General features: G+C 39.0%; 3 protein-coding genes across 3 annotated transcripts; 1 reads left to right on the forward strand and 2 right to left on the reverse strand.

The window, feature by feature from the left end:
- Window positions 1-431: 431 nt before the first annotated feature.
- On the reverse strand, window positions 432-10918 carry wee2 (WEE2 oocyte meiosis inhibiting kinase). The gene is made up of 13 exons (XM_028030080.1): window positions 10843-10918; window positions 9772-9889; window positions 9276-9585; window positions 8511-8713; window positions 6554-6611; window positions 5672-5841; window positions 5481-5602; window positions 4565-4711; window positions 4346-4444; window positions 4062-4147; window positions 3361-3531; window positions 2602-2750; window positions 432-850 (listed from the first exon to the last, which is right to left on the reverse strand). Exons 1-13 carry the CDS (start codon window positions 10916-10918, stop codon window positions 685-687), a joined length of 1875 nt encoding a protein of 624 aa, XP_027885881.1. The 3' UTR covers window positions 432-684.
- dennd11 (DENN domain containing 11) lies at window positions 10624-20426 on the forward strand. Its single transcript, XM_028039477.1, has 9 exons — window positions 10624-11289; window positions 12776-12875; window positions 12953-13111; window positions 15213-15366; window positions 15447-15585; window positions 16380-16511; window positions 16595-16745; window positions 16990-17058; window positions 17800-20426. Exons 1-9 carry the CDS (start codon window positions 10917-10919, stop codon window positions 17993-17995), a joined length of 1473 nt encoding a protein of 490 aa, XP_027895278.1. The 5' UTR covers window positions 10624-10916; the 3' UTR covers window positions 17996-20426.
- A 1037-nt stretch (window positions 20427-21463) lies between these two features.
- On the reverse strand, window positions 21464-26200 carry agk (acylglycerol kinase). Its single transcript, XM_028039487.1, has 14 exons — window positions 25964-26200; window positions 25843-25882; window positions 25681-25760; window positions 25516-25591; window positions 25312-25437; window positions 25140-25234; window positions 24805-24874; window positions 24278-24357; window positions 24131-24188; window positions 23021-23168; window positions 22199-22296; window positions 22043-22113; window positions 21886-21970; window positions 21464-21805 (listed from the first exon to the last, which is right to left on the reverse strand). Exons 1-14 carry the CDS (start codon window positions 26071-26073, stop codon window positions 21671-21673), a joined length of 1272 nt encoding a protein of 423 aa, XP_027895288.1. The 5' UTR covers window positions 26074-26200; the 3' UTR covers window positions 21464-21670.
- Between the last annotated feature and the right edge of the window lie 303 nt (window positions 26201-26503).

A 26503-nucleotide genomic window follows, 5' to 3' on the forward strand; every position in this document is an offset into this window, starting at 1 on the left:
TTATTTACTGTAGTTTTAATCGCCGGTTAGCTATTCAAATACTAGTGATTATCTAAGATAAACGAGGTTGTAGTTTGAGCTGGGGTGGTTTAAGCAAAATTGTAAAAATGGACCAATATGAAAACGTTGTAGGGAAATAAAAACTAAAAAGAAAATTAAGCCAGAAAAACAAAGACAAGAAAATGTCAAAATATATTTTTGCATGAGTTGTTACTATTTAAAATTAGGTCTGTTAGGAAAAGTTATAGAAATGACTGATGTCAGTGAACTGCCTAACTCGTGACTTTACAGCTGGATGGCTCACACTTCCTAAGTATTAGAACAACCTCTGATAAGAGAAAAATCCCTCCCCCTGGAAAGTCCCTTTAAAATAATAAAAAGCACAACTTGGCAACAAACAAAAAGTGAAATTAAAATAAAAATTCCATGAATTAGAAAGAAATTAAAATGTTTATTTACAATAATAAAAAAAAAGTTTAAAAGTCAAAGACCAGCCAAGTATGTTGGATTAATGCAGTTACAGGAGGTGCAGGAAACAAATGAACCTCTGTGGAGTTTCAGCTCCACAAAAACAGGCAAGACTGAACACGCAGCCATTTCTGCTCACATTCCTGTTACATTGCTTCACTTTGTATTTAGAGCCACAACTTTTAATGGATACATTTCTCCAGATCATCACAAATGTCAGACTCCGCACCCTGGACAATCGAAGCTGACAGATCGAGCAGTTTTCCTGCCAACGAGTTTTCTCCCCGTTCTTGGCACAGAGCTCACCTTGCTGGGAGGTTTCAATGCAGCAGAGAGGTTCTGCTTCGGGGACAACGCCGCCTGCCGCGCCTCCTGGAGCTCCCTACGTCAAAATAAATACAATTAATGAGAAGCATAAAATAAAAGCTCATTTCATCCTAAATTCATGCATAAAAATATATTCAGATTTATCTCTAGCGCCCCCTGGCTACAGTCTGCATCACTTCTACCTGACGCAAACTATGGAAGCCCATTTGCACCATGAGAGAAAAAAAAAAGTCAAACAGGAAGTCGTAATTATGAGTTTTGAAGCCATAATTTTAAGTTTTGTGTGGAACTTGCACAGTTTGTAATAACCGTTATGTATGTTTACAATTTAATTTTATAACCAACTTTAAAACTTGAAATTACATCTTATTCACGTAAATATGAAAAATTCTTGTAATTATAACTTGAAAACTAAATTATGACATTCATTAGCACCTGTTCAGTTTGAAATGACAACTTTTAATACTTACAACTTATTTTCTTGTAATTGACAATTACTTCAATACTCAAAATTATGACAAAAAAATCTGTTATGATTTATTCTTGTAATTACTTTAAAGTTTGAGATTATGACTAAGACTTGGAGTTTTGACTTTAAAGCTTAGTACATCCATTTTTTTAATATCTTTTTCTTTAGGATAGAAAAGCACCACAAACCTGTGATATCAACAGAAACTTTCCATAAGTAGGAAATAAATAAAAATACATCCAAACAATTTGGACTATTTCTGAGTTATTATAATAAATCATCTGACAGTTTTAATTGTGTCTGTTGTGTTCTAGTCTGAATGGTTTAAAGGGCTTTCAGTGCCGTTCCATTTCAGCCCTAACAGACATAAACATGCAATAAATACATTTATTTTCAAACAGTTTTTTGCACCAAACAGTTAATAATAATAAACAAGTTTTCACTGAGGCTCTGCAAGAGCCTTATGAATGAAATAAGTAATTATTGATATGACAGGAGCAGCGGCTTTGACACCTGGGTGGTGGGCGTGTCGATGTGGGCGTGGCCTCACCAGGTATGAATGTGAAGGTTACTGACCTGCTGGCTTTGTGTTTATGAGGAAACGGTGAGCGGGGCGGTCAGTCCTTGCAAAGTTTGGAGCATGATGATCAAAATGGAATAAATCGATAATTGGGACAGAACAAAGAAATGGTTTGGTGTTGATTGATACACGGACAGATGAGATTCCCCGAGTTAACCCAGTGCGGCCCTCTACCATCATTAGTTTGTTGTGTTTTATGATAATAAAACATGTTTATTATTAAAGTCTTTGGTGCAAAAAACTGGTTGAAAGTCGATTTATTCACTGCATGTTTATGTCTGTTAAGGTTGAGATGAAACTGAACATGAAAACGGCCTTTAAACCATTCAGTCAACCAGCAACACAGAGACACAATCAAACTGTCAGATGATTTATTATAATAACTCAGAAATAATCCAAATTAGGATATATTTTTATTTCTTTCCTACTTATGGAAAGTTTCTGTTTATATCATAGGTTTGTGGTGCTTTTCTATCCTAAAGAAAAATGATATAAAACTTCAGATATTTCACAAGGAGATATTAACATTTATGGAAAAACCTCACATAACCTTATATTAAAGCAGAAAATACGGCAGCCACCGTAAGAAAGGCTTACAGGATTCAATTATGCCACATGAACTGATCAGTACAGCATTGCGAGGGAACGCAAAAGTAAATTTTTCCCCATGTCCCCTGGAGGGATCTGTAGAACCACATTTCTCCTCTGTAGTAATGCCAAATCTGACCAGAAGGTGGCAGCCACCCTGCCTCCTTACTTCTCCAGCATGGCGGTCCTGAACTTCTCCACGTTGAGTTCCCGCTGCAGCTGCGCGTTCAGCCGCTCGGTCCGCTTCTCCCTCAGCGCCGGGTGCCTGCAGAGCTCTCTGGCAGACGGACGATTCACCGGGTCCGGGTCCAGCAGCGACTGAGGGGACGAGATAAAGAGACGGACCAGGGCATTTCGACAGGTGGAGGCTCCAAATTCAGCCAGAGCTGAAATTGTTAATCTGATTCATCGTGATGAATCGATTATTCAAATAATATTAAACTTATTTAATCAATTAGTTGTTAACTGGAGCACACAGTCTAAAAAAAAAAAAAGAGATTTTGCTAAAAAGCTCGACCGGATGAGGACAACTGACTGTTGCGTTGTCACTCAAATGAACAGAGAGAGAGATTTCTAAATTAACATTTAAAATAAAATGAATTCCTTTAAAACTTTAAATAATACAATATAAAAACCTGGAAAACTGAGAATCTTAAAACATGTTTGGCTTGAGAAAATATGCATAAAATGGCGTGTTTTGATATGGACAGTTGCCCAGGGCAGCATCACAGAAGGGAGGGAAACCCAAGAACTAGAAAATAAAATGCATCTCATCTGTCAGTTGGTTCTTGAATAAGTCTGCTTTACTTTTATGAATGTGCAGAGGAGTAGCTTTCCCTTAATTGCTGTTGAGTCTTGGGAGACTACATTACCTGCTCTCTCCTGTAAAACAATAAGATCAATCAATAGAATAATAGATTACTAATACCTGAAGTAAGCCTCTGAAAGCGGGAGAAAGCTGCTGCGGCAGCAGGGGCAGCTGCCCTTCTCGGAGCCGGTGCCACTCCTCTCCATTAGGGGGCAGCGGAGCGGCGCCGGCCGCCAACAGCACCGTCAGACCCAAAGCAAACATGTCCGCCTTCGGCAGGTGGGCATAGTTCTGAGGACAAAACAAAACAGGAGCTTAATGGGAGAAAGAACTTCTGGTTTATTGGCTCCACCGCAGCCAGGTTCCCATTACAAATGTTCACAAAACTGGTGGTATTCTGCAAAAAAACAAATATTTTGCAATTGTAGTGTTTTTATTAAATAAGATGGCCGATTAAAATCATACATGAATAAGTTTATTCAGATAAGTTGTTTAACAAATAAAAAACCGAACGCGCCATCGTCTTCCTTCTACTACTTCCTGTCGTCTGTCATTTCAGCTAGTAGCAACATCCTGTTGATCACATGACTATGGTGATCTGAAAAAAGTTTTTCCATTGCAGTTTTGCAAAATAAACCATTTTCTATGCGGCTGACAAAAGATTAAAAGATTTTTATGGTCATACCATTTCGCAATTTTTACTTGTGGTACGAGAAACCACAAGCCTGAGTTTTTGTTTTTTTATAGATTTGTTTCTATAAAGCAAATTTATTTTATAATTCAAATTCATGCAGCTAGCGAAGCACCAAGAAGTTCTTCACCTCGTGCAGAACCTCGTTTGCCAGAAAGCGGCTGTCCCCCTCCTCGACCCAAGGCCGGCTCACTGAGGTCACATGACCCAGGTCACCTGCAGGAAACGAGGACGAAACAGAAAACAAAATCATTAAATCAGAGCTTCCAGTCAAAAAATAACTCATAGTCCTCGCCTTAATGTCAAAGATATGGGGCAAAAACATGGATGATATTTTTATATAGACTGAAAACTCCGTAGTAGTCAGAGTTTTTTTTTTTTAAATTGGCCCACTTAAAGCGCCACATTAAATACCAATTTTATAGAGGACTCTGGCTGAAGAGTACTCCTCATCTTCCTCCTCACTGTCTCTCCCTGTAGCGGCGCTGGCCTGCTGGCAGATGAATATATTACCTAGAGGAGAGAGCAACAGCTTTAGGGAACAGGAAGGCTGTATGTAAAGAGAGAGCTGCAGGTTTGGGGAACAGGAAGGCTGCAGATCCCAGTATGAAGACAGAAGCAGACAGAACGAACTTGGTTTGATGTCCAGGTGGACCAGACTGTAGCTGTGGATGAACTTCAGGCCCATCGCCACCTGCAGCAGCAGATCCTTTAGCTCCGCCTCTGTCAGCAGCTCACCCTGCGCTGACTTCTTCACGACGACGTCACTCAGACTTCCACCTTAAATAAGAAAAATCAATTAAATATTGATTACAGTAACTCCAATGAAAGCAAATCTTGTTTTCTGTAGATTCTCCCCACACAAAGTGGTTTATTTCTGTTTATTTTGAGGATTCAGGCAATAAAAACCCAAAATTCTGTTTCTATCTCACATCAGACCAATAACAGGATTAGCAGTACAGACCGAACTGAACTTTATCAGGGCTTCTTTTGCATGAAGCCCTAGAATTAAATTTATTCAAAACATTGATTCTGTTTTTCACAACAATGCACAACTGAGAGACTATTGTATATGTTCTTCAAAAATGAAAAACCTGGTGTGATACTAACACCAACCCGCAGGTGGCAGTATTTCCTGTGCTACTACACGGCTGCCTCAGCCTGACTTGATGTCCAGTTAGTTTGTGATCAATGTGGTGAGTGACAAATCAAGCTATTTAAGTTCTTTAAAGAATAAAAATGTTTTTATAAAATCTGTCTCCTTGTTGTTTTTTAAATCTATATATGGATTTTGGACAGGTGTTTAATAAGGAAAAATAATATTGTAAAATTCCTTGCAAATATTTCTAAAGTAGCGCCACATAAATCTGACTGAGAGGAAAACAGTCTGTTTTATTTATGGATGTATGGATGTATGGATTAATGTCAAACTGTAGTTATCTAAGGAACTGAATGTTGTCTCTAACAAGACATTTATCACCCCCAGCTCCACATCTCCGACCTCTGACCTCCATGTTTAATCATTCTTGTATTTCCTTCAGGCTCTCACCGTCACAGTATTCGTTCTGGATCAGCATGTGGTCGTCTTCTGCCCAGGCTGAATAATATCGGACAACATGAGGGTGGTGGCCCAGCACGGCGTGAGCGTACACTTCCTTCAACGCCAGCTGCCTGGGAGGAAAACCAAACATGTAACGCACCGACCTGACCCGACCCGACCCGGCGGCGAGCCAAACTCACTCGTTGGCGGAGCCGGCCAGGGGTCGCCTGGAGCGCTTCACGGCGTACAGGCAGCCGTCCAGCCGGTTCACGCATTTATAGACGACGCCAAACTCGCCGACGCCGACGCGCTCCAGCTGCAGGAACTCGCTCTCATAGCGCGACAGCATGAAGGCCTGGACCGCTCGGCGCTGGTGGGACCAGAAAGAGCAAACACTTCTAAAAGCAGCAGAGTATGGAGGGAAAATGGGGCCGTAAAGTTTGCTCCAAGTACAAAAAAAAATACAAACTGAAAAATTTGTCTGAAACTGAAAAAGACACAGATTTGAATCTAAAGATAAAATTTAAATCTTAAAATGAAATTTGAAAAGTGAAAAAAGCTTTGAAACTGAAAAAAACCCATTTTGAAACTGAAAATAAAATTTTGTTCTTATTTTATATTGTAATACTTTTTTACAGTTTCAAATATTTGAGACTGAAAAACGAAAACTACTTTTCAGATTCAAGTTTTTTTTCTTAAATTTTTTTCCCCCACTTTCAAATTAATTTAAGTTTCAAAACTCCCCCCTCCCCCAGTTTCAATTTTTAGGACAAATTTTATGGTCCCAATTTAGCTCCATACAGAGCATCATGCAGAGGAAGTCCTGGATTCTCTTAGATCTCACCAAATATGGTGCTACTTCCTCCCTAAAACAACAACAACAACAAAAAAAGGTGTCTGACAGCATTCAGTTTTCATTTCCCTCAGAGGAATCCCGGAAACAGAACTGGCAGAGAGTCATTTTGGACAAAACGAGGCGCCAGCTGACGATGACGATGACAGAGCCGGTGATGAAGGCACAGCGGAGGAATCTGATAGGCTGGATTATTTTCAGCCGTGGGCATCGATAAAAATAGTCGTACCTTTGGTGGGAGGAAGGCTTCATCATCCTCTTCAGATGACGCCAGGCTGTGCTTCAACCTGAAGGATTTTTAACAGAAACCCCCAACATAATAAAATGAAAATTAAAAAAGAGAAATATCACATTTGTTCCATTTTATCGGTCCCTCATCAATCCAGATAAATCCAGAATATAATTCCAATTCTCCTTGTCACACATAAAAGCCATAAATAACCAGCTCCATCATCCATCACAGATCTGAATGTTCCAGATATTCTTAACTGAATACTCATTTTCATTAAATGATAATAAAAATATGAAAATAACTGCAAAGATTAAAAGAAAAACATGTATCCCATCCCACGTTATAAACAATTCAAATTTTGTTGTGACACGACTTTGTTCTGTGTTTTGTCTTAAATGTATTCATTTTAAAGTGCATCTCTTCTTTGCTTATTTTTTTAATTCTTCGTTCTCTTGATAAACTGGTTATTATTTTGTATATCAATACCTGTTTGTTAGTCTAGAAAAGTTGTTTTACATGTACTAACTGGTGAGTTAATAAAGAAAACTCAGGAGAATCATTTCCAATTCTTCATGGTTACTTTATTTTTTTTCAGAATGTGAAGCTTGAAAACTTTTCCAGCTTTGATGGTAAAAATCTTTAATGAAGAAAAAAAATAAGAATTTTGTCCCACATCAAGATCATGATTGTTTTAAAAGTGTTAAAACATTAAACTGTTAAAAAAATAAATAGCTATCACTAAATAATATATGACATCTTCTCACACTGATCAGTCCCTCCAGGATTTCATGATTGCTTTTGTGATTTTTTTTTGCAGTAAAAATTTACTTTGTGGTAAATTAGAAATATATGTGAGAAATTTTGCAATATTTGACTTTTTGTTAAATATCGCATGTTTTAAACTATGCGATAGGTTTTTGTTACTTAATGTATAACTTGACATCAGCTAAGGATACAGAGAACTAAAAGTAAGAAATACTGCCACCTACAGGTGGAGGTTAGCATCATTTAAACCCAAAGTTTTTGACAATTTTTTGAAGAAAATTTGAAATGAATAATTATGCATTAGTGCAAAAACATGTGGGGATTTACTGAGCCACGATCGCCAAAAACTGGACAGACTTATTGATGTAATTTGTCAGTAAAGAGTTAAAAATGGTTTTGATTTGATTGATAAAATATTTAAGAACACAACTGTTATCTTGAAGGTTATATTTATACGAGGCCATTTCCTTACTTTCTTCTCCTTCTGCTCTCCAATTTGCATTATTGTCTGATATTTCGGCTGTTAAGGTAAGAAAAGGTCATTTTATTTATAAAGAACATTTTCAGTAACAAGGCCGTTCAAAGATTTTTTCTCTCCATAGCAGCTACACCTGGTCTGGTGTTCTGATTGGCTGGGATTCCTTCCAGTAGGAGCGAATCAGCTGAGATAATGCTGCCAACAACGAAACATTGCTACACTTTTACTTCTCATGAACATAGAAAGTTCTCCTGGTTTGTTTGTGTCTCTGCTCCATCGTCTCAAACCTCCAGTCGGTCGTGGCAGATGGTTCTGGTACTGATCCAGGTTCTGGTTCTGCTGGAAGTTTTTGTTATACTTGACTTTTTCCTCTCTACTGTCGCCACATGCATGCGCATTATAAGCCATCAGTTATTCCTGCTGGCTTGACTCCTTCGAAATAACATTTATGCCATTATTGCACATCGGTTTATATTTTTTATATAATTAATGTGTTGTCTTTTAGAACACATAAAAAAAGAAAATAATTGCACATCCCTTGAATTATCTGTTGTTTCTGATAACTGCACAGTATGTTATGTATAATCTTGTTTTTTAATGTTTTTATGAGCTTTTACCTCGATGCTGTTGTTGCACCTGAATTTTCCCCGCTGTGGAAATATGTCTGCACTTTAAAATGTCTAAAAGATGAGAGATGTCCTGGTAAAACACCTGTTGCTGTAATCGTGGGCCTCCTCTTCGTCGCTCCTCCACAGCACCTCGCTCTTTCTGCGGACCATTTCCGGAGTGAAGGGATTCACGTTGACTGAAGGAGCCTGGACCAGGCAGGCGGCAGCGGAGGCGAAACGCAGACTCCTCTGGTGGTGACGGACCTTAATGTTGGAGAACGGCTGGGAGGCTTTGGAGAGTAAACTCTGCAAGAAGAGTGAAATAAAATGATTCAGGTTCATCAGAAGGAGCCGTGGAGGGAATTCACCTAATCAATCAATTATTCAAGTTTACTTGTGTAGCACATTTCAGCAACAAGGCAGATCAACGTCCTTTAAATCAGAAAAACATCATACAGTCACCAACGAAACTGGTAAACATTACATCAAAATCATCAAGACATCAAACATGTTGGTCAATGTTTCATTTATTATGGTTCAAATTCAAATCTATTCAGTGATTTATAAACTACCAACAATGTTTTAATGTCTCTGAGCTCCAGGGAGCCAGTGAAGGACTGTAGAACTGGGTGATGTGCTCCATCTTCCTGGTTTTGGTGAGAACAGCAGCAGCAGCGATCTGGATCGGTGAGGACACTGTTGCACTAATCAATGCGACTAAAGAGGATTCATGGATGAGTTTCTCTAGACCAGTGGTGCCCAAAGTGGGTTCTGGAGGGCCAGCATCCTGCAGGTTGTAGTCTCTCACTAACTACTAACTGGTGGTAGAAACAACCTTTCCAGCATGTCAATGTTCAAAGGTTCTTACCTTGGGAGTGTTGGGCGTTTCGCAGAGTCTCAGTTTCCTCCAGGAGGCGTAAGGTATGGGGCTGGCGCTCTGCAGGGGGGATGAGGAGGAGTTGCTCCTGCTGCTGTGGTGCTGCACCCGGGGCGCCCTGCCGGCCAGGCCGGGGCTGCACACCGGGAGGCCAGTGCAGTCATCTGAAGTGTTGTCGCTGCTGTTTCCCTCCTCGCCGCAGCTGGAGAAGTCCAGCTGCTGGCTGATCTCACCAAACAGAGCCGCGGTGCCCGAAGAATGAGGCTTTGGGAAGGTTTCCTTCATGTTCCTCAACTCTGACCTGAAAATCAAGCACGCAGGCTTAAATACAGGCCTTCTCCTATTCCCCAGCCAAGTGATGCTCAATATCGTTGATTAATACAAACGTTTCGGTTTTATTCATATAAAATGTGACTTTTTTGAGAAATAAAAATAAAACCCCCATATTTATGTAAAAGGCCCCCTAGAAAAAGTAATGTTTACTTACAAACAACACGCCCCGCGCTCCACCACTAACACGCGCACATTTAGCGCCAGGTATGTAAAATACTTCCTGTTTAAATCAATTAGCGCACCGGGGTGAACGCAGCGAGCGATCTGATTGGCTGATCATTTAACCGGTTTTTTCTTTTTCTTTTTATTTATTGAAGATTTAAAAAAAACAATATGACAAGGCATACATAGAAACACAGAATACAATTTGACACGAGAAACTGAGCAAAAGAGAAAAATAAATCAACTTAAGAAAAGAATAGACTTTGAGAATATTACATAAAAACAAAACATGGTAAAAAATAAAACAGAAAATATTACCAATATTTTGAGTCTTAGATTTAGTTCTTAACATATTGATACAAAGATGATTTCACATAATCAATAGAATGAATCTTTATTGGCATTAGAGCAGTCAAACCTTTATTATTTTGAACATTTTTGACTTTACATGTAAATCTGCTACACAATGACAATAAAAGTATTAACCAGTGTAAAAAAACTCATTTAAAATATGAATCATAATATCTTCAGAACAAATAAGAACAATTACAATATGCTAATAAGAAAACGTAAATGTGGGCTGCTAACACGCTAGCCACTTATTCACAAATATGTGACCTTTAACCTGATCTATTAACACTAAATCAAAACTTACATTTAGTAGAGGAAGAACTAACAATTATTATGGTCATTTATCTGATTTTGTTTGTGAAAATGAAAAGTATTTGTAATATTTTAAATGTTATTTTCTATCTTTAATCTGACAAACAAGTCAAATTGGAACGCAGATTAAAAAGAAAAATATTTTTTATAAAACTGTATAAAAAGACTTAGAAGGTAAAACATCAAAGCTGTAATAAAACACTGATTTATGCTCAGAGATGCTAAATAAACAAAAATTAGGTCATGCTATGAAATAGTAATGAAGACACGTGGGCGGAAGTCAGCTACGTCATCACAACAGTAAAAGCAGCCAGTCCGTGGATGTGACACGCTTACAAATCCGTGGAAAACAACCTACATCAGCAGGGAACCATGATCCGGCCCCAGCAGCGTGTTTAACCCGCTCCCTGCTCCAACACCGCCGGATCCTTCGCCGTTCCTCTCCCCGCACCGAGTCCGCGGAGCTGCGGCGTCATGGTGGAGCAGTCGGACCGAGCCCCGCTGCTGGACTGGGAGGAGATCCCACCGCCCGACCCGAACCAAGCGGCCCAGCCGCCGCCTGAGCCGCAGCGGGAGGACGACACCGCCGCGGCGGACAAACGGACACCGATGTCCGGTACGGGGTGGAGCGGCGCCGTCCCCACTGTCCCCACCGCCGTTACCTACAGCCCCACACGGAACATCACAGCTGTGGTTGTGAGCAGAGACAAGCCGACCGGGTGCGGCTTCGCTCGCCCGCAGCCTCCCGGGTCGAACCTGCCGTTCCCCGGGGTCACGGCGCGGGGTCAGTGGGAGGAGAAGGACCAGATCCTGGCTGTTTTTGTGGTGACTTTTGATACGAGATCAGGTGAGCAAGTGGACCATGAAACGACCGTCATGTGATCTCTGCGCTTTAAGCCACCATTTACCGGATTTTATGTGTTCAAACAAAAACATATTGATTAATTTTTATTCAGGAGAAGGTCAGGGGTCAGCGACCTTTCAACCCAAAAGTCAATTTCACCTTCAGATTTATAGAGGCACAGAAACAACATGACTAAAGCAAAGCAGCTTGTTTTTATCATTCCTATAGGAAATTATCTTAGATAGAATTATATAAATTAATTTAAATTTAAATTTTCTCCAATGGGGCATCAATTGTTATTTTTAATAGAAAATGAGGCACAATTTACAGAATCAACCAATCTTCAAAAGAGGATTACGTAACAAGAAGGCAATTCCTTCAACTACTGTATTTATTCTTTCTGGAAATGTTCTGCATATATGCAAGGCCGGATCTAGAAGGAAGTGGGTCCCATGGCCAGTGGTGTCACCAGAAATCTATGAAGTTAAATTGGGGCCATAAAATTAGTTATAGAAATAATAATAATAAAAAATAGAAACTTGAAAAAAATTTCAAAACTACTTTTCAGATTAAAATGAGTTTTTTCAATTACAGATTTTTTTCAGTTTAAAACCTCCTGCCATGTTTGACGTGGGGCGGGGCCTGAAGCACTAGGGGCGAGGTGTGAAATCATAACTCACAGCTCAACACAGCAGCTGTTATATTCAGGATACATGGGAACTGGAAATGTTTTTAAACATCATCAATATTTGATTGGTTTTGAAAAATAACATGCTTCACCGATTTAATCTGCTTATGCTAACAGACGACAAAAAAATATATTTAAAACTCCGCATAGCTATTATTTTTCAAAACTAATCACACAAACATAGAATATCACTTTTTTTCCCTTTAGTTTAAAAAAATGCTCTTAAGTATCAAAATTTTGTGTTTTGAGATCAATTCATGGCCCCAATTTAGCTCCATAGCTCTACACCCTGAAGTTTTGGATCCACAAGTGGCTCATTTAATATGTTCCATGATGAAATATTAGCCTGTTTTGTGTTGTTGTTGTTGTTGTGCTGTGGCCCCACCCAGGCCCCCTGGTTAACCGCCCCTGTGTCTGTGCTATTTTTAAAAATGGTTTTGTGAAATCCTGCAGCAGAAATCTGAACCTTGTTACTCGTTTGGGCTTTTTGTGTCGTTGGACACTTTTGTTTGAATCACCTCTGGTTAGTAGTTTTAATAAAAAACAAGCCATTTCTCTAAAATGTATTATAATGTAAATTAAAATCCAACAGAGATAAAGTTTGAAAAACAGCAGCTATAAAATCATTAAGACTTTGCTTCTGGTTAATGTTTACTCAAAGTCAGAATCTGACTCAGCCTTTTCGTCAGAGGTCATGAACTCTTGAATTTATGAGGAACGTCCAGAATTAGAGGAAGTGTCCCAGATGAAAGTGGAGGCAGGAAGGGAAGTGACATCACTGTCTGTGTGTGTGAATGGCAGGGAATATGGTGGAGTGGTGTCTGCCTCATGACGTCAACCTGGACGGAGTGGAGTTCAAGTCCATGGCCAGCGGCTCCCACCGGATCACCAGTGACTTCATGTAGGTCCAGATCCGATCCCGTCCGTCAGAACCGTCCCCCCTTTTCCACCCCGGCTGATTGTTTCTCTTCTGCTCAGATATTTTCGTAAAGGGAAATACTTCGGGCTGGCCTGCTTTGCCAACATGCCGGTGGAGAGTGAGCTGGAGCGCGGAGCGAGGATGAAGTCCGTGGGAATCCTGTCTCCGTCCTACACTCTGCTGTACCGCTACATGCACTTCCTGGAGAACCAAGTCAGGTCAGGCCGTGTGTGTGTGGGGCGGCGGGGGGAGGGCGTGCACATGTGTGTGTGTGTCAGTGGGTGTGTGTGGGGGTGTGCGTGTGTGTGTGTGTGTGTGTGTGTGTGTGTGTGTGTGTGTCAGTGGGTGTGTGCCTAGGCCCCAGCTTGTCTGCCTTCTTGCTTTATTTAACTTTTTCTTCTCTTTGTGTAAAATGTTCTCATCCATTAAACATGAAGCCAGCGCCTCAGTTAGTGTCTGTTTCTCCAGAGTCTCAACACAAAGCATCTAGAAACCTTGACAGCATCTTTTCTCCTCTCTTCTATAACTCAGATCTTCTTCTACAATAACTCGACTCTCGCTGTGTAGAAATAAAAACAGCTGCAGGGATCCAGCTTCCTGCCTCTCAGTGGTTATTCAGCTTTAGTTTTCTGCTGCACAGGTCCACTGTTGTGTTTTAGGCATCAAGCTGACGCCTAAATAAGCCGTCACAGTCAACGATAAATCAATTAATCGCTTGATAAATTAAAATGGGAGCAATTACTTCCATCTGCATCATGTAGTTCGCTTAATTTTTAGAGATGCTGCCATTTAATATTTTTGAAAAGCAGCCATTTTGAGAAATGCTGCAAACATTTGACACAATGTGCAAAGTAGTTTCCACTTTTTTTGTTTTTAAAAGTCCTATCTGTGAGTTTTGCCTGTCTGAGATGGAGATATGTTTTGTTTTATTGAGACTTCATAATTCAGCTTTTTTATTATTTCAGTTGTTTTGTTCGTTTATTTTGGATATTTAAAATATCTTCCAGTTCCAGTGTTAAATTTAGTTAGGAATTTAAAGTTTATTGATCTTTGATTATCATATCAGTTGAAAATGGTCTCAAGATGACAATATTATCGTTTATCACAATAAACAATTAGCTTTGTAATTGTGGAATGTTTTATAATTTTAACCAAAACAAATAACACACCTTTAATTCTGTTGTAAATCATTATTCTCAGGTCAGAGTGAAATAAATTCAGTCATAAATTCAGTGAACTCTGGACTTTATGAGCTAAAGGTTAACCTGCCTGTTAGCCAAGATCAATGAGGAAACTGGCATCAATGTTTAAAGATGCAAACAACATGGAAACACTCAGGCATAAAATAATAACTGAGACTCTGATAAAAGAATAAAAACCAAATATTCAGAAATGGATGCAGAAAAAGTATTTATAGCCTGAACCTTTTCAAATCACAATGGATTTTCTTATAATTTTATACAACAGACAAACTCAAAGTAAAGTCTGGCTGAAGTGGAACAAAAAAAGGTTTTCAAGCTTTTTTCCAAATAAAATTTGTGATATTCATTAGTATTCAGCTGCACTGAGTCAATACTTGGTGGAATCAGCCTTTATCATTTAGCATTTCTAGTATCTTTAAATATAAATATCTATTGATTCAGTATTACTTTGTGCTCGTTCTTAACAACAAACCATCCAATAAATACATAGACATTTGTTAAAAAATGAGAAACATTTCAGTACTTTTACAGGCAGAGTGTTGCACCATCCGAGTGGGACATAATTTATGATACATTGATGCAAATGAGCTTTGAAAAGGAAAATGATGAAACATTTGAGATAAAAACAACTCAAAACTGATGCAAATTTTTAAGTGTGAACAACTAAAACTTAAAAGACTGAAAAAAGGAAAGAAGCAAACAGAAATGTCTTGTATTTGTAAAATCTAATAGAAAGGGTAGATAGCTGCTGCAGGAAGTAAAACAACACAAACACAAAACACTTAAGATTAAATCTGGAGAAATCCACATAAAAAGATGTGCAAAATACTTTAAATTGTGCAAATATAACCATCAGTTATCTTTTTTCAGTTGTTCTCAGAAGATTTTGTTAGATGTCTTTTATTTTCTCTTCCAGCACAAATTAGTTTAATAAAGCAAACAAACACTTCAGTGAATCATTTTCACACCTACGGCTGTTCGGTGTGACCAGATGCTCCACCTGTGAAAAGATGAATTATTTAACAGCCGTTCTAGCAAGCTTGCTGTGGCTCATTATTTGAATCTGGATGAACTTTGACCTGATTACATCATTTGTTTCCTACTGTTTGCCTTGTAGACACCAGCTGCACTGTCCAGGCCAGTACTCACCGCTGGAGGCCTTTTACGAGGATAAGAAGGCGGTTCTGCCGCCGACAGGAAACGGTTTGGTTTCGTCGTGCCCAACCTGGACCGTCTCCGCTATAAACCGCTGCATGCACCCAGAGATGAAGGTCTGAAAACACCTAAACTCACTCATTTTACCGGAGAAGCTGCTGCTAGATGCATAGTAAGAGAACCTTTTTCCCTGCAGATCACCCACCCGGCTGGCTGCATGTCCCAGTTCATCCAGTTTTTCGGCGAGCAGATTATGGTGCTGTGGAAGTTTGTTCTGCTCCGGAAGCGGCTCCTCATCTTCTCTCCTCCACCCATCGGCGTGGTCTGCTACCGGGGTGAGCAGCTAGAGCCTGAAAACAAGGCCTTTCATGGCCGTTTGTGGTCACAGTCTAAACCTACTTCCTGTTTTTAATCTCTGTTCATCACTAAAGAAATGGTTTATAAATGTGAAAATATAGATGTTCTGTACGGGGTGACATTTGTAAAGTTACACATCAAAAGTTTGGATTATTCTGCATAAAGTAAGAGGAAAAAAGTGGTAGTTTATTTTTTTTATAAACCCCCATTTATGAAATGAGGGTCTATAAAAACCTGTCACAGTTTCAAATTAAATATTTTAATTAGCAATTAGCAAATGCATTATTTAGCCTCAAAACAAATATTTAGTTAGCAAGCTAAATATTTAGTTAGCAAGCTAAATAATAGTTTGTAAACTAAATATTTATTGTGCTAAATATTTAGTTTGGAATTAAATATTTTGTTCAAAATTTAAATAGTTAGCTTTGAACTAAGTATTTAGCTTGAAAGCTGAACTAAATGTTTCACTCCAAACAAAATATTTTAGTAGCAAGCTAATTTAGCTTCAAACTAAATATTTAGTTACCAAGCTAAATATTTATTTTGAAGCCATTTAGCTTGCTAATAAAATATTTAGTTGGCAAATGAAATATTTAGTTTAGAACTAAATATTAAGTTTGCTAGCTAAATACTGAGTTAGCAAACTATTTAGTTTCTTCTCATATGACAGGCTTAATCAGCCAAATTATTGCTATTATGTTTGAGTCTGTAACTTTCCAGTGCTTCTGCTCTTCGTGTCCTTGGATTTGACTGTTCCCTTCTGCTCCTCCAGTCTACTGCTGTTGCTGCCTGGCTAATGTTTCGATCCCTGGAATCGGTGTTTCTGTGCCTGAATTACGGCCGTTTTTCTACATCAACATTGCTGACATCAGCACCCTGGAAACAGAGTTTTCATACGTCGCTTGTGAGTTTCGCCACAATACATTTAAAAAATCCTCTGTGGTTCTTATGTTGTATAGAAATTAGCAGGTTTTTCTGTTTTTCAAGGCACCACAGAGAAGATTTTTGAGGACAAGAAGGAGCTGTATGATGTCTACATTGATAACCAGAATGTGAAGACGCACAGAAGCCATCTGCAGCCGCTGCTCAGGCTGAACGCCGCGGATAAGGAGAAGTACAGGAAACTGAGTGAACAAAGGTACTAAAGTACTTGCTACACAGCTGGCATGTGAAAAAAAACCATTTATTTTTCACCAGAAATGGCTTTCTTTTCATTTAACAGAAAAATTTAACTTCTGTCTAGTTTTTACAGTACTTGAATTTTATGTTTGGAAAACACTGAATGTACGGATGATTTTGGTGAATTTTTCCTATTAGTTGCCATTTTAATTCATTTAATTTCCTGTTTCTCAGACATTTTATTTGTTTTTGACATTTTCCAGACAGATGCTGCTGTACTCTCAGGAGGTGGATGAAAACTGCACAGCGAACGAAGAGGATCTGTTCATTTTGTGAGTCCAAGGAATGTTTTACTTTTCATGAGCAATTTAAGTTAGAAAAGTTTGATAGAAATGGCTAATTTCAAAACAACTTCCTCATTAAAAAAAGTTTTAATGCTCACTTGTGTTGGTTTTTTGGCTTTTCTGAAAAAGAGTCGATGCGTTAACGGGGAGATGGAAACATATTTGGCGTGCTGAGGACTCTCTCCATGCTCCATATTTCTCAGCTATGTGGTTTGCAACCTCTGTTTCCTGTTAAAGGGGCAGTGTGATCTAAAATGGACTTTTTTGAGCTTATCATCATGTTATAAAGTTTTTCCCTCATCAGAATCAAACCTGGAGTGTTGCTTTGATTATTTCAAGTTTGTGAAATCCTTTAAACTCCATGGCAACCATTCAGCTTCGGAAAACCTGTTGGACTTAGCCCCGCCTTTGAGACACAGCTCCTCCCCCACTCAGCTCCTTCAGACTAGCCAGCAGTAATTAGCAAACACTTGGTATTCGCTCATTACAGGACCTACTGCTCAGTGAAACTCTGGTAAAAAGAGGAAGAGTTCTTAAAGAGATAGAGTCCCAATTGTAAGGCATTAATTACAAAGTCAAATTTCTTTTATGTCAGTTTTTAACGACTGAAGTTATTATAGTCACTTAATTGTTCTATGAAATGTCTCTATGTTCCTGGAAAACACGTACATACTTTGAGAACAAATCTTAGATATTTTAATACTGATGTTGTCTCAAAATGTCTGCCAGGTTCTTCATGGAGCTGAACAACCGGATCTTCCAGACCCTGTGTGAGGTGGCGGGCAGCTCTGATCCCACCATCACCGCTGACCACATGAGGGCCATGGGGCTGGACCCCCAGGGGGACCGCTCCTTCCTGGAGGACCTGCTGGAGGTTTACGGCATCGACGTCACGCTGCTCATAGACAACCTCTGCTGCTCCTAAACCCCCCCACCTCCACCCATCGCCTCCAGGGCAGCAGGCCCCCCCACACAGAGCAACACACTGGAAATGGAAACACTGCCCCCATCTGGAGGTTTTAATCCGTTCACCTCTGGGTTTATGGACCCGGCCCACTGTGGGTGGTCTGGACACTCAGTGTGGGGAGATGATTGTTGGATCCTGGTTTGACGGTTCTGAAAGTCTCAGTCGCATTTGGGGGAGAAAAAGTTTCTCCCCCTTTGGAGTTAATTTGTCTACTTGGATTCATTTCATGGGAAATTAAACGGACTCGAACCCCCTCAACGTGCTGAGAGCTTCTGGTTCTGGTAAATCGACTTTATTCTGCGTTTCAGAAAGGAAGCAATACGAGAGTTAAAAAGCTTTTTTTGTAAGCGAGAGTTGGAGAGGGAAACGAATGAGACTGAATCTGCTTTATTACTGGAAGACGTGAATATTATGAAGCTGAAGCACTGATGAGAAATTTGCATTCAGTCATGAAGAGATGAATATTATTGTTTCTGGGCTTTTAATGATGTTTTGACCTGATTGAAAATACAAGATATAATTTCTATTATCTCTGAATATAAAGATTTATTGAGTTTTCCATCATAACACGTCTACCTGTTGAGATGTACAGTACTCCTCTTTTATTTTCCCATCTTTCCAGTCAAATTTAAAGTTGTGGATTTTGGAGCAGAACTAAGACTAAACATAAAATCACATTTTTTTGAAAAAAGATTTTCCGAAAATTACATAGTCATAAACAGAAAATTTGATAAATTGATTGATAATGGTGTTCCAGATCAATGGCTGAAAATCTGTGAAATACTTAGAATCTGGTAATCAATCAACTTGAATGATTTCTACCATATTAGGAAGGAGTACAGTAATTCAGATTCAGTAATATTTAATAACATTTTTAAAGGAAAGCTAATTGTAGCCTCTGACTGTAAAACTGGTATATGATAGTCTCAATATCCATTCAGCAGCTCTGCTAATCCTCCTCATTTGCTTTTGCCGCCTTCTTTAAATATCTTACATTGGAGTTATGGTTTATGATGAATGAAATATTTGGTTTGAACTTCCTCCTTTTTATTTCCTCTTGTTTCCACAGTTTTCTTACTAAAGGCTCTAAAACCAACAATTAGCAAAAGGACTTCAACCGAAATACTATAATTTTTTCAGCCTGTTTAAAAATGAGAAATTCATAATAATTTCACTTTTATTATTAAAAGCCTCAAATTAATATGACCTTCATGACTGTATGTAAACTGCTGTGTAAGAAAGAGAGAGGCTGTTAATAAAAAATGTAAACTTTATGCACTTTCACCACAGGCCGTGTCTGCTGGCCTCTCTCTGATTATCAGACAAAAATGATGGGTGCATTCTGGGAAATGTAGTTTTTTTTTTGTTAAAGCTTCACATTTGTGATATTTGTAGGTTTTCAGTGAACATGCACCACATAATTTGAATGCTGTGCTCTGTCAAACACTGGATTATTTCCTCACGCCCACACACACACACTGTTGTGCTTAACTAACCTTTTATATGATGGGTTTATGATTTAAACTCTTGAATTAGCTGGTTTCAGGTGTTAACCAGATAATCTAACATCAGAACCTTCTTCGCTCATCCTTGTTTTGGGGCTGATGCAGGAACTTTGGCCGCCTCTCCTCCAGCTCAGTGACTTGGACCGGGCTTCGGAGACGGGCTGGAGGAGCTTTCAGTTCTTCGGTCATTTTGATAATTTCAGTGATTTGTTCCATGTTGGAACACAGAAGGCTCAAAATCTGCTTCCAGAAACTGTATTCCAGTGGGATTTCACACTTCTAACAGTCTCGCTATAAACTGTTACAAGCATCGCTTCTGTATTTCAAATATACTGTTTCATTTTTTTAACCTTTATGTGGGATTTTGAGTTGGATAAAAAGGAAATGCACTAATTGCTTGCAGCAGTTAAGCTTTATTTCAAATTTGGGGCCTTAAAATGTGTTTTTTTCACAGAAATGCTTGTCTGTAGTTTTAAATTTTAATTGCTGAATGTCTCAACACCGTGCTTCACGTTAGCCATCAGCAGATTTCCTATAACTGCTTTTGCTCTACAGCTTTAATGTAAAAGGGAATGTATGCACACACACCATGCCACTGAACACATCGCCTTTTTCTGTGTGGAAACCTCCACAGCTGTGGACTGTGGTCAACAAAGCTAACCGTCTCGCTCTCCTGAATGTCAGCAGAGGTGTTGCTCCAGCATCCACACAGAGCTTTTCTTGACTGTATTGTAAATCAGGAGTGTTCACCAAGTAGCAGTGAAGCCTCCACCAGTGTGAAACACACAAAGCCCTGCAGCATGATTACCTGTCGGTTCCACTGTAACACAAGAAAATACTGATTCTGGTTCAATGTTATTAAATCCCACAAGTCTCCCTCTCAACAGTTTGTCGTATTTCTTTCCATAAAGCATCTGATGATAAATTTAGCACAATAAACTCACACAGGAGATACAATAACCTGCTGTCAAAATAGTACCAGGTGTTAATTCGTAAAGGTTCAGTCAAAGATTAACAGCAATAATATTCAGAGAATCTTTTTAAAATTAGCCATATTTCTGCCATGTTATTTATTCATTTATAAATGTTAGTTTCAAACTGAATATTTGGTTAGTAAACAAAATATTTTGATTTAAAAGGAAATACAGACATTTATAATGGATCTATAGTGACCAACAGGAGGTTTTATTATTATTTAGCTAAATATTTACTTTGACATTAATAGTTACCTAAGTAAATATTTAGTTTGGAGCCAAATATTTAGCTTTCTAACTAAATGTGTACTCTGACGCTAAATATTTTGCTTGCTCACTAAATATTTTGTGGGGGAAAATATTAGCTTGACACTAAATATTTACTTTTAAGTTAAATAGTTATCATGCAAACTAAATGTTTAATTTGGAGCCAAATATTTAGTATTTAGCTTGCTGGCTAAATATTTAGTTTGAAGCAAAGTATTAAGCTTGTATATCTTGTTTGTGAGTTAAATATTTACCCTACATTGATAAAGAAGAATAGTTTTCTATTTATCTTCAAATATTGTGAAGCTAAATATTTAGATTCACAACAAGCTAAATATTACATGGACAAAAAATGAACACAGTAAATATGAACCATATCTGGCAGGTAAATAAATCTGAGATCTGCCATCATTAAATCACCTTTGAGCATCACTTTGTGTTTCCCTAAAGAGACGGACAAACGGACGCCTGCAGCGCAGCCTGATCCGACACCATCTGTCAGATCGGATCCGTCCTGCCAAGTGGCTCCTTCTCATCCAAGAGTCGCATTCCTCCTTTCCTCTCTTATTTCAGCCCAACTCCCTCCCAAACAAAACCTCTTCCTGTGTTATCATTTAAATCAGATTTGAACTGAAAGCTTTTAGAACCATCAGATGGACACAAAGATCCTCACACTGAGCTGACAGGGAGACTTTTATATTAGAATAATAGCTGTAAACTATTCTGCAAGACATGAATCTGGGGTACAAACACTGAAAAGCCTTGGTCCTTTTAGATGCAACAGATTTTCATGTTGCCATGGTTACAGTTAGTAAAGAAAACCTCTGAAATAAGGAGCTGTTTGATATTCTGTCCTTTTTTAGTCTTCCTTCTGGGTTTGTTTGTCGTCACTGCGGCTGTGAGATGAGCTCCTCTCTTCGCTCGGCGCTGATGAAGAAGCGTAGTTTCCTAGGCAACAGCCGGACCTCTACGGGCACCGCCTCGTACTCCTCGTTGTCGATATTATAGAAGCCGGCGGCGCCCTGCAGGAAGCGAGGCGCGCGGTTACCAACGGATTTCACAGAGCAGATCAACTAACACACATCTGGTGAGACTCCCTCACCTCCGGCAGCGTCAGCCGGCAAACACTGGCCTCCAGCTTGGTCGAGTTTTCAGTGAAAAGTGTCGGATCCTTCACTTTTTTATTCCTAAGAGAAACAATGTAGAGTAATAAACGTGGAAGTTCATTTAATCTGCTTTTGATGAGGAAAGACACCGACCCGACAGAGATGAACTCGCCCACAGTTTTGTTTCCTGGCTCAGCGCAGATCATCAGAGAGTCATTTATCCGCTACAAATACACACATGAAAATAAGATTTTATTATATTTATAAGAGCAAAAAAGATTGAAAACATTAAAGTAATTTTCTTCTGACCCGCTCTGCTGGGTTTTTGTTGTGGGTTTGGATGTAGAGCTCTGGTGTAGACAGCTGCTGCTCCTCCCACTTCTCTGGCTCTTCTGGTTTCAGAGGCTCTGAGGAAAAAACCAAAACTTGCTCTGTTAAAAACACTAATTTATTTAAATATTTTTTAAAAACACTTATTTAAGCCAGTGGTTTTCAAACAGCACCCATGCCGCCACCAGGGGGCGCTGTAGTGCGCCTCAATAAGTTGGTGGAAAGGTGAGAAAAATCTTAAATTTGTCATCACAATTTTCATTTTGTTTTTCAATTATTTTAAAATAAAATTCAAGTTAAAATAATTGATTATATGTTATTTCTGATGCTCATTTTCTGATTGGCTGCCAGTCAAATTAAAGAAGCTGCTTTGCTCCTCCAGCTAAAAAGAAATGGAAAAGTTTCTGACAAGAAAAAACAAAAGAATGAAACACAAAAAAACAGAAAAACTGTGGGATTAAAATAGAATTTGATGTGATTAATATAAGATATTTTTTATTTTGTAAGGAGATTGCAATGGAAACCATTTATTATCTGGTAATAAAGTACTAATATATCATTATCTGATGATAAACGTTTCCACCACAGAACTCATTGGCGTTAAAACCAGACGGTACAAAGTTAGCATTTATACAAAATGAATGCGATAATTATCCAAGAGTGAATAAAACTATTCTAAAAGTTGATGTTTATTTACATATTTTGAGACATTATCTGTGGGTTTGGAAATGGGGTTAATGTTCTTTTGGGGTGGGAATGTTTGTGAACCCCTGATTTAAACATGAATACATGAAAACTTGCCTTCAGCCGGAGGGCTCCAGTAGTTTTTCAGTCTGCGGATGATGCGGTGCAGCAGATTAGGCCTGGGGGGCCTCTGAGGGTCCAGATCAGGGGGCCGAGGTCTGGGAGCCAAGAGGGACACCGAGACGTCGTGGACCAGAGGCCACTCCTACAAAACATGAACACAACTAAACATGGTGGTGGCAGCATCATGCAGCTCAGCTGATGGGAAGATGGGTGGAGCCAAATCCAGAACAATCACCTTCCAGCAGGAAAATCAGCCTAAACACAAAGCCAGAGGCATTATGGGTTTGTTTAGATCAAAGCTGTTAATGTTTTAGAACGGCCTAGTCAAAGTCCCAACTTAAATTCAATGTAAAATCTGTGGTAAGAGTTGAAAATGATGAGCTTCTTTGTCTTTGGTAGCCATGAAATTCCAGTAAAGTCCATTAAAGGGGACCTATTGTGCAAAATTCACTTTCTGGACATTTTTATTTTTCCATTTTGGTCTCAACTGCATCTGAAAACTAAGTGACTAAAAGAAACATCCAGTCTGGTTTTTTTGGCAATAAATTAATGTTTTTTTGTTAGGACAAAACCAATTGGCGCTGTACGGTTACCTAGCAACCCAAGCTGAACTCTGGCACATTTAGTCAACTGGTTTTGCCACTGTATGCAAATTACAATGGCTGCTGGAAAAGACAAGGGTTTTGTTATTGACTTATTATCCGGAAGCCACTTGCTGCATTCTTGTTGGTTGTGCAGGAGGCTCCACTTCTGCTTTTCAAAGATGTACAGTTGCATAGTAGTTGGAGTCATTTTCTTGTGTAAACGTTGAGTTGGGGGGCGTGGCCAGCCGCAGCTAATTTGGATTTAAAGTGACAGAGGCCTTAAAACAGCTCATTATGAAAGGACCTAAAAAAAGACTAAAATCTTATTATCTAAGAATGATGTTATGCAAAAAAAAAAAGTTTTATAGCCCATAAAAGCATAATAGGTCACCTTAAAGGTTTGTGGTTGTAAAATGACAACATGGGGAAAGTTCAAGGGATTTGAATACATATGGACATGAAATAAAAACACAACCCGGTGAGTAATGCCTAGTTTTCTTCAGCAGTGGTGGAGGCTCACCTTCAGGGTGTGGAACCAATGAGCTGCGTTCGTCTTCAGGGGTCCGAGGTACCAGTATCTACTCGGAGAGAAAAGCTGTCAGGAAACCGTTCCTTATTACCCAAACTCAGAATCTTTTAGTTTATTTAAATGTCTGCATCATTTTACTTGCTGATCTTTGCGGCGACGTCTCTGAAGGCGCCCCAACGCAAACCAATCAGAGCAAACACCGGCTGTTCCTTCTCTCCCTGCAAACAAACAAACATAAAAAAATGTAAATTTACAACAAGAATTATCACTGCAATGTTAAAAAATAAGATATCTTTAATAAAGATTCAACTGGTTGTTTTACAATAGAGTAATATAGCAAGGCTAAGAAAACATTTTAATAAGAATAAATTCTTACAGCATAACTTAATTGTTGTATTATGACTTTATTGTTGTAATTCTACTTAATTCTCATATTTTGACGATTCTCCTATTATTACAACTTTACTCTGGCCAATTTTACGACTTTATTTTTATAATATTACAACTACTTTCGTTACGTTACGACTTTATTCTGGTATTATAATGACTATATTTTCATAGTTAATTTATGTCTTAGAATGACCCTAAATACTCCGTTGAAGTATTTGACCCAGAATAAATTCAGATAAAGTGATGGAAGACGTTAAACTGAAAGACTTCCTCACTTTGATTTGAAGCACGTCCACAGGGACCGTCTCTCCTTTCAGGATGGACAGCGTGGCGGCCGTGATGTCCCTGAACGTTTCACAAGAGGCAGGAAGTTGGAAAAAATGTAGACAAAACAAAATGCTCCACAAGCATGGACAGAAATCAAAGTTGATCTTTTTCCTAACATGCAACTTTTTCTTCTCCACTAAAATTAAATGTTTTTAACATTCCTCCGAATGAGATTATAGAGCTGCATGGCTGCTGATAAGTGTGTAAGGAGCTGAGCATGTATTTCTAGCATGAAGACAACAAGCTCGCCTCTGCAGTGCAGCAGGATAGTGGTGCCACTTACTTGACTTTGTTGTCACTGAGGAAATGAAGAGATGGACTCAGAGAATTATGGGAACCCAGAGGAATGAACCCTATCGGTGTGCTACTGAAGGCCGCCTGGAGTCAGATGAATCATTTCAGTTTTTTACTTAGTGAGGACAGATTTATTCTTCTTCTTATTTTATTAAACCCACTTGGTCCGGCCTCCGCAGTAAACCTGTGATGACCTCCTGCAACGTGCCGTCACCTCCAGCCACGATCAACATGTCTGTCTGCTCCATCAACTCCATCAGCTTCTTCGCCTGACCCTCATAATCTGTCTGGAGTTTGTAACCGGAGAGTTAAACATCTGCTGACACCAACATGTAAAGGCTACTAATAAAAGCTGAGAATGATACCTTCACTACTGTGATTTCCACGCCAGCCAGGTGTAAAATAGGAGCTGCATTCTTTTCAAATAAGTTGTTGGCTTTCCTGAAGAAATTAAATTAAGGATGTTTTAAATGCAGAGTACAGATTTGATTTATGCAATAAAAACTGCGCGGGAACTCTGACATTCTTACCCGTTGGAAGCTGCAGGATTCAGAATCACGGTTGCTTTCTTCAATCTCTCCTGAGGTGCGATCTGCTGGCGTCCAAACTCCTGACGGAGCAACGACACTTAAGGGTTTATGTAGTTGGTTTTGGTTGAGAATTTCAAAGATATTATTATGAAGAAAACTTACTCTGGCCAGTTGGCAGGCCTCTCTGCGCAACACGCTGTCACTAGTAACACACAAGTTACAACCTTTATGCATTTAATTAAACTAAACTCCAGCAGAACTTATGAACGGGTGTGAAACCCACCAGTGTTTACCATACAGCCAGTACCCTCCGTAGGACAGGACACACGCAGCTAACGTGGATTTCTTCCAGTGGTTCCTCAGAGTCCGAAACACTTTAACAACCCGAGCCATGATGTATCAATGAGGTGCTACATGGGATTACTTAAAGGCATGATTGACTGTTTTAACTCAGCGGTCACAGATTCACCGCTGCATGGACATGATGGTGTAACGCCAAAAGAGTACGGACGAAAACCAAGCGGAACTAATGTCACTGAATCTTGTTGCTTGATTTCTATATTCTAACACACGTTTTGTTATTAATAAAATACATTTGACAATAAATAATTATTAAAACACGATCGCGTAAAATAGTATGCCAATTTGAACAATTTTCCGACGTTTAAATTCTATAAACTACAATTCCCTTAGAAAGCCTCTGGGAGTGCTTTCAAAGTATGAAGACCCCGCCTGAAACTTTTAGACAGTAAAACAGACACTTCTGAGATACTCAAATAATGCAGTAACTGAATAAATATTTTCCATCATCTGTCACAAGAAT

Source organism: Xiphophorus couchianus, chromosome 2, assembly GCF_001444195.1.
Source record: "Xiphophorus couchianus chromosome 2, X_couchianus-1.0, whole genome shotgun sequence".
Taxonomy (NCBI): Eukaryota; Metazoa; Chordata; class Actinopteri; order Cyprinodontiformes; family Poeciliidae; genus Xiphophorus; species Xiphophorus couchianus.

Coding starts and splice junctions, on each gene's coding strand:
- agk (XM_028039487.1), bottom strand. CDS start 26,073: ATGGCTCGGGTTGTTAAAGTGTTTCGGACTCTGAGGAACCACTGGAAG. Junction 24,358..24,804: donor TGGACGTGCTTCAAATCAAA/GTGAGGAAGTCT, acceptor GTTTGTTTGCAG/GGAGAGAAGGAACAGCCGGT. Junction 23,169..24,130: donor ATTGGTTCCACACCCTGAAG/GTGAGCCTCCAC, acceptor CATGTTTTGTAG/GAGTGGCCTCTGGTCCACGA.
- wee2 (XM_028030080.1), bottom strand. CDS start 10,918: ATGACGCCGCAGCTCCGCGGACTCGGTGCGGGGAGAGGAACGGCGAAG. Junction 6,612..8,510: donor GCCCACGATTACAGCAACAG/GTGTTTTACCAG, acceptor AAAATCCTTCAG/GTTGAAGCACAGCCTGGCGT. Junction 5,603..5,671: donor CTGGCCGGCTCCGCCAACGA/GTGAGTTTGGCT, acceptor TTTTCCTCCCAG/GCAGCTGGCGTTGAAGGAAG.
- dennd11 (XM_028039477.1), top strand. CDS start 10,917: ATGGTGGAGCAGTCGGACCGAGCCCCGCTGCTGGACTGGGAGGAGATC. Junction 11,290..12,775: donor GACTTTTGATACGAGATCAG/GTGAGCAAGTGG, acceptor TGTGAATGGCAG/GGAATATGGTGGAGTGGTGT. Junction 15,586..16,379: donor CGGCGTGGTCTGCTACCGGG/GTGAGCAGCTAG, acceptor CTGCTCCTCCAG/TCTACTGCTGTTGCTGCCTG.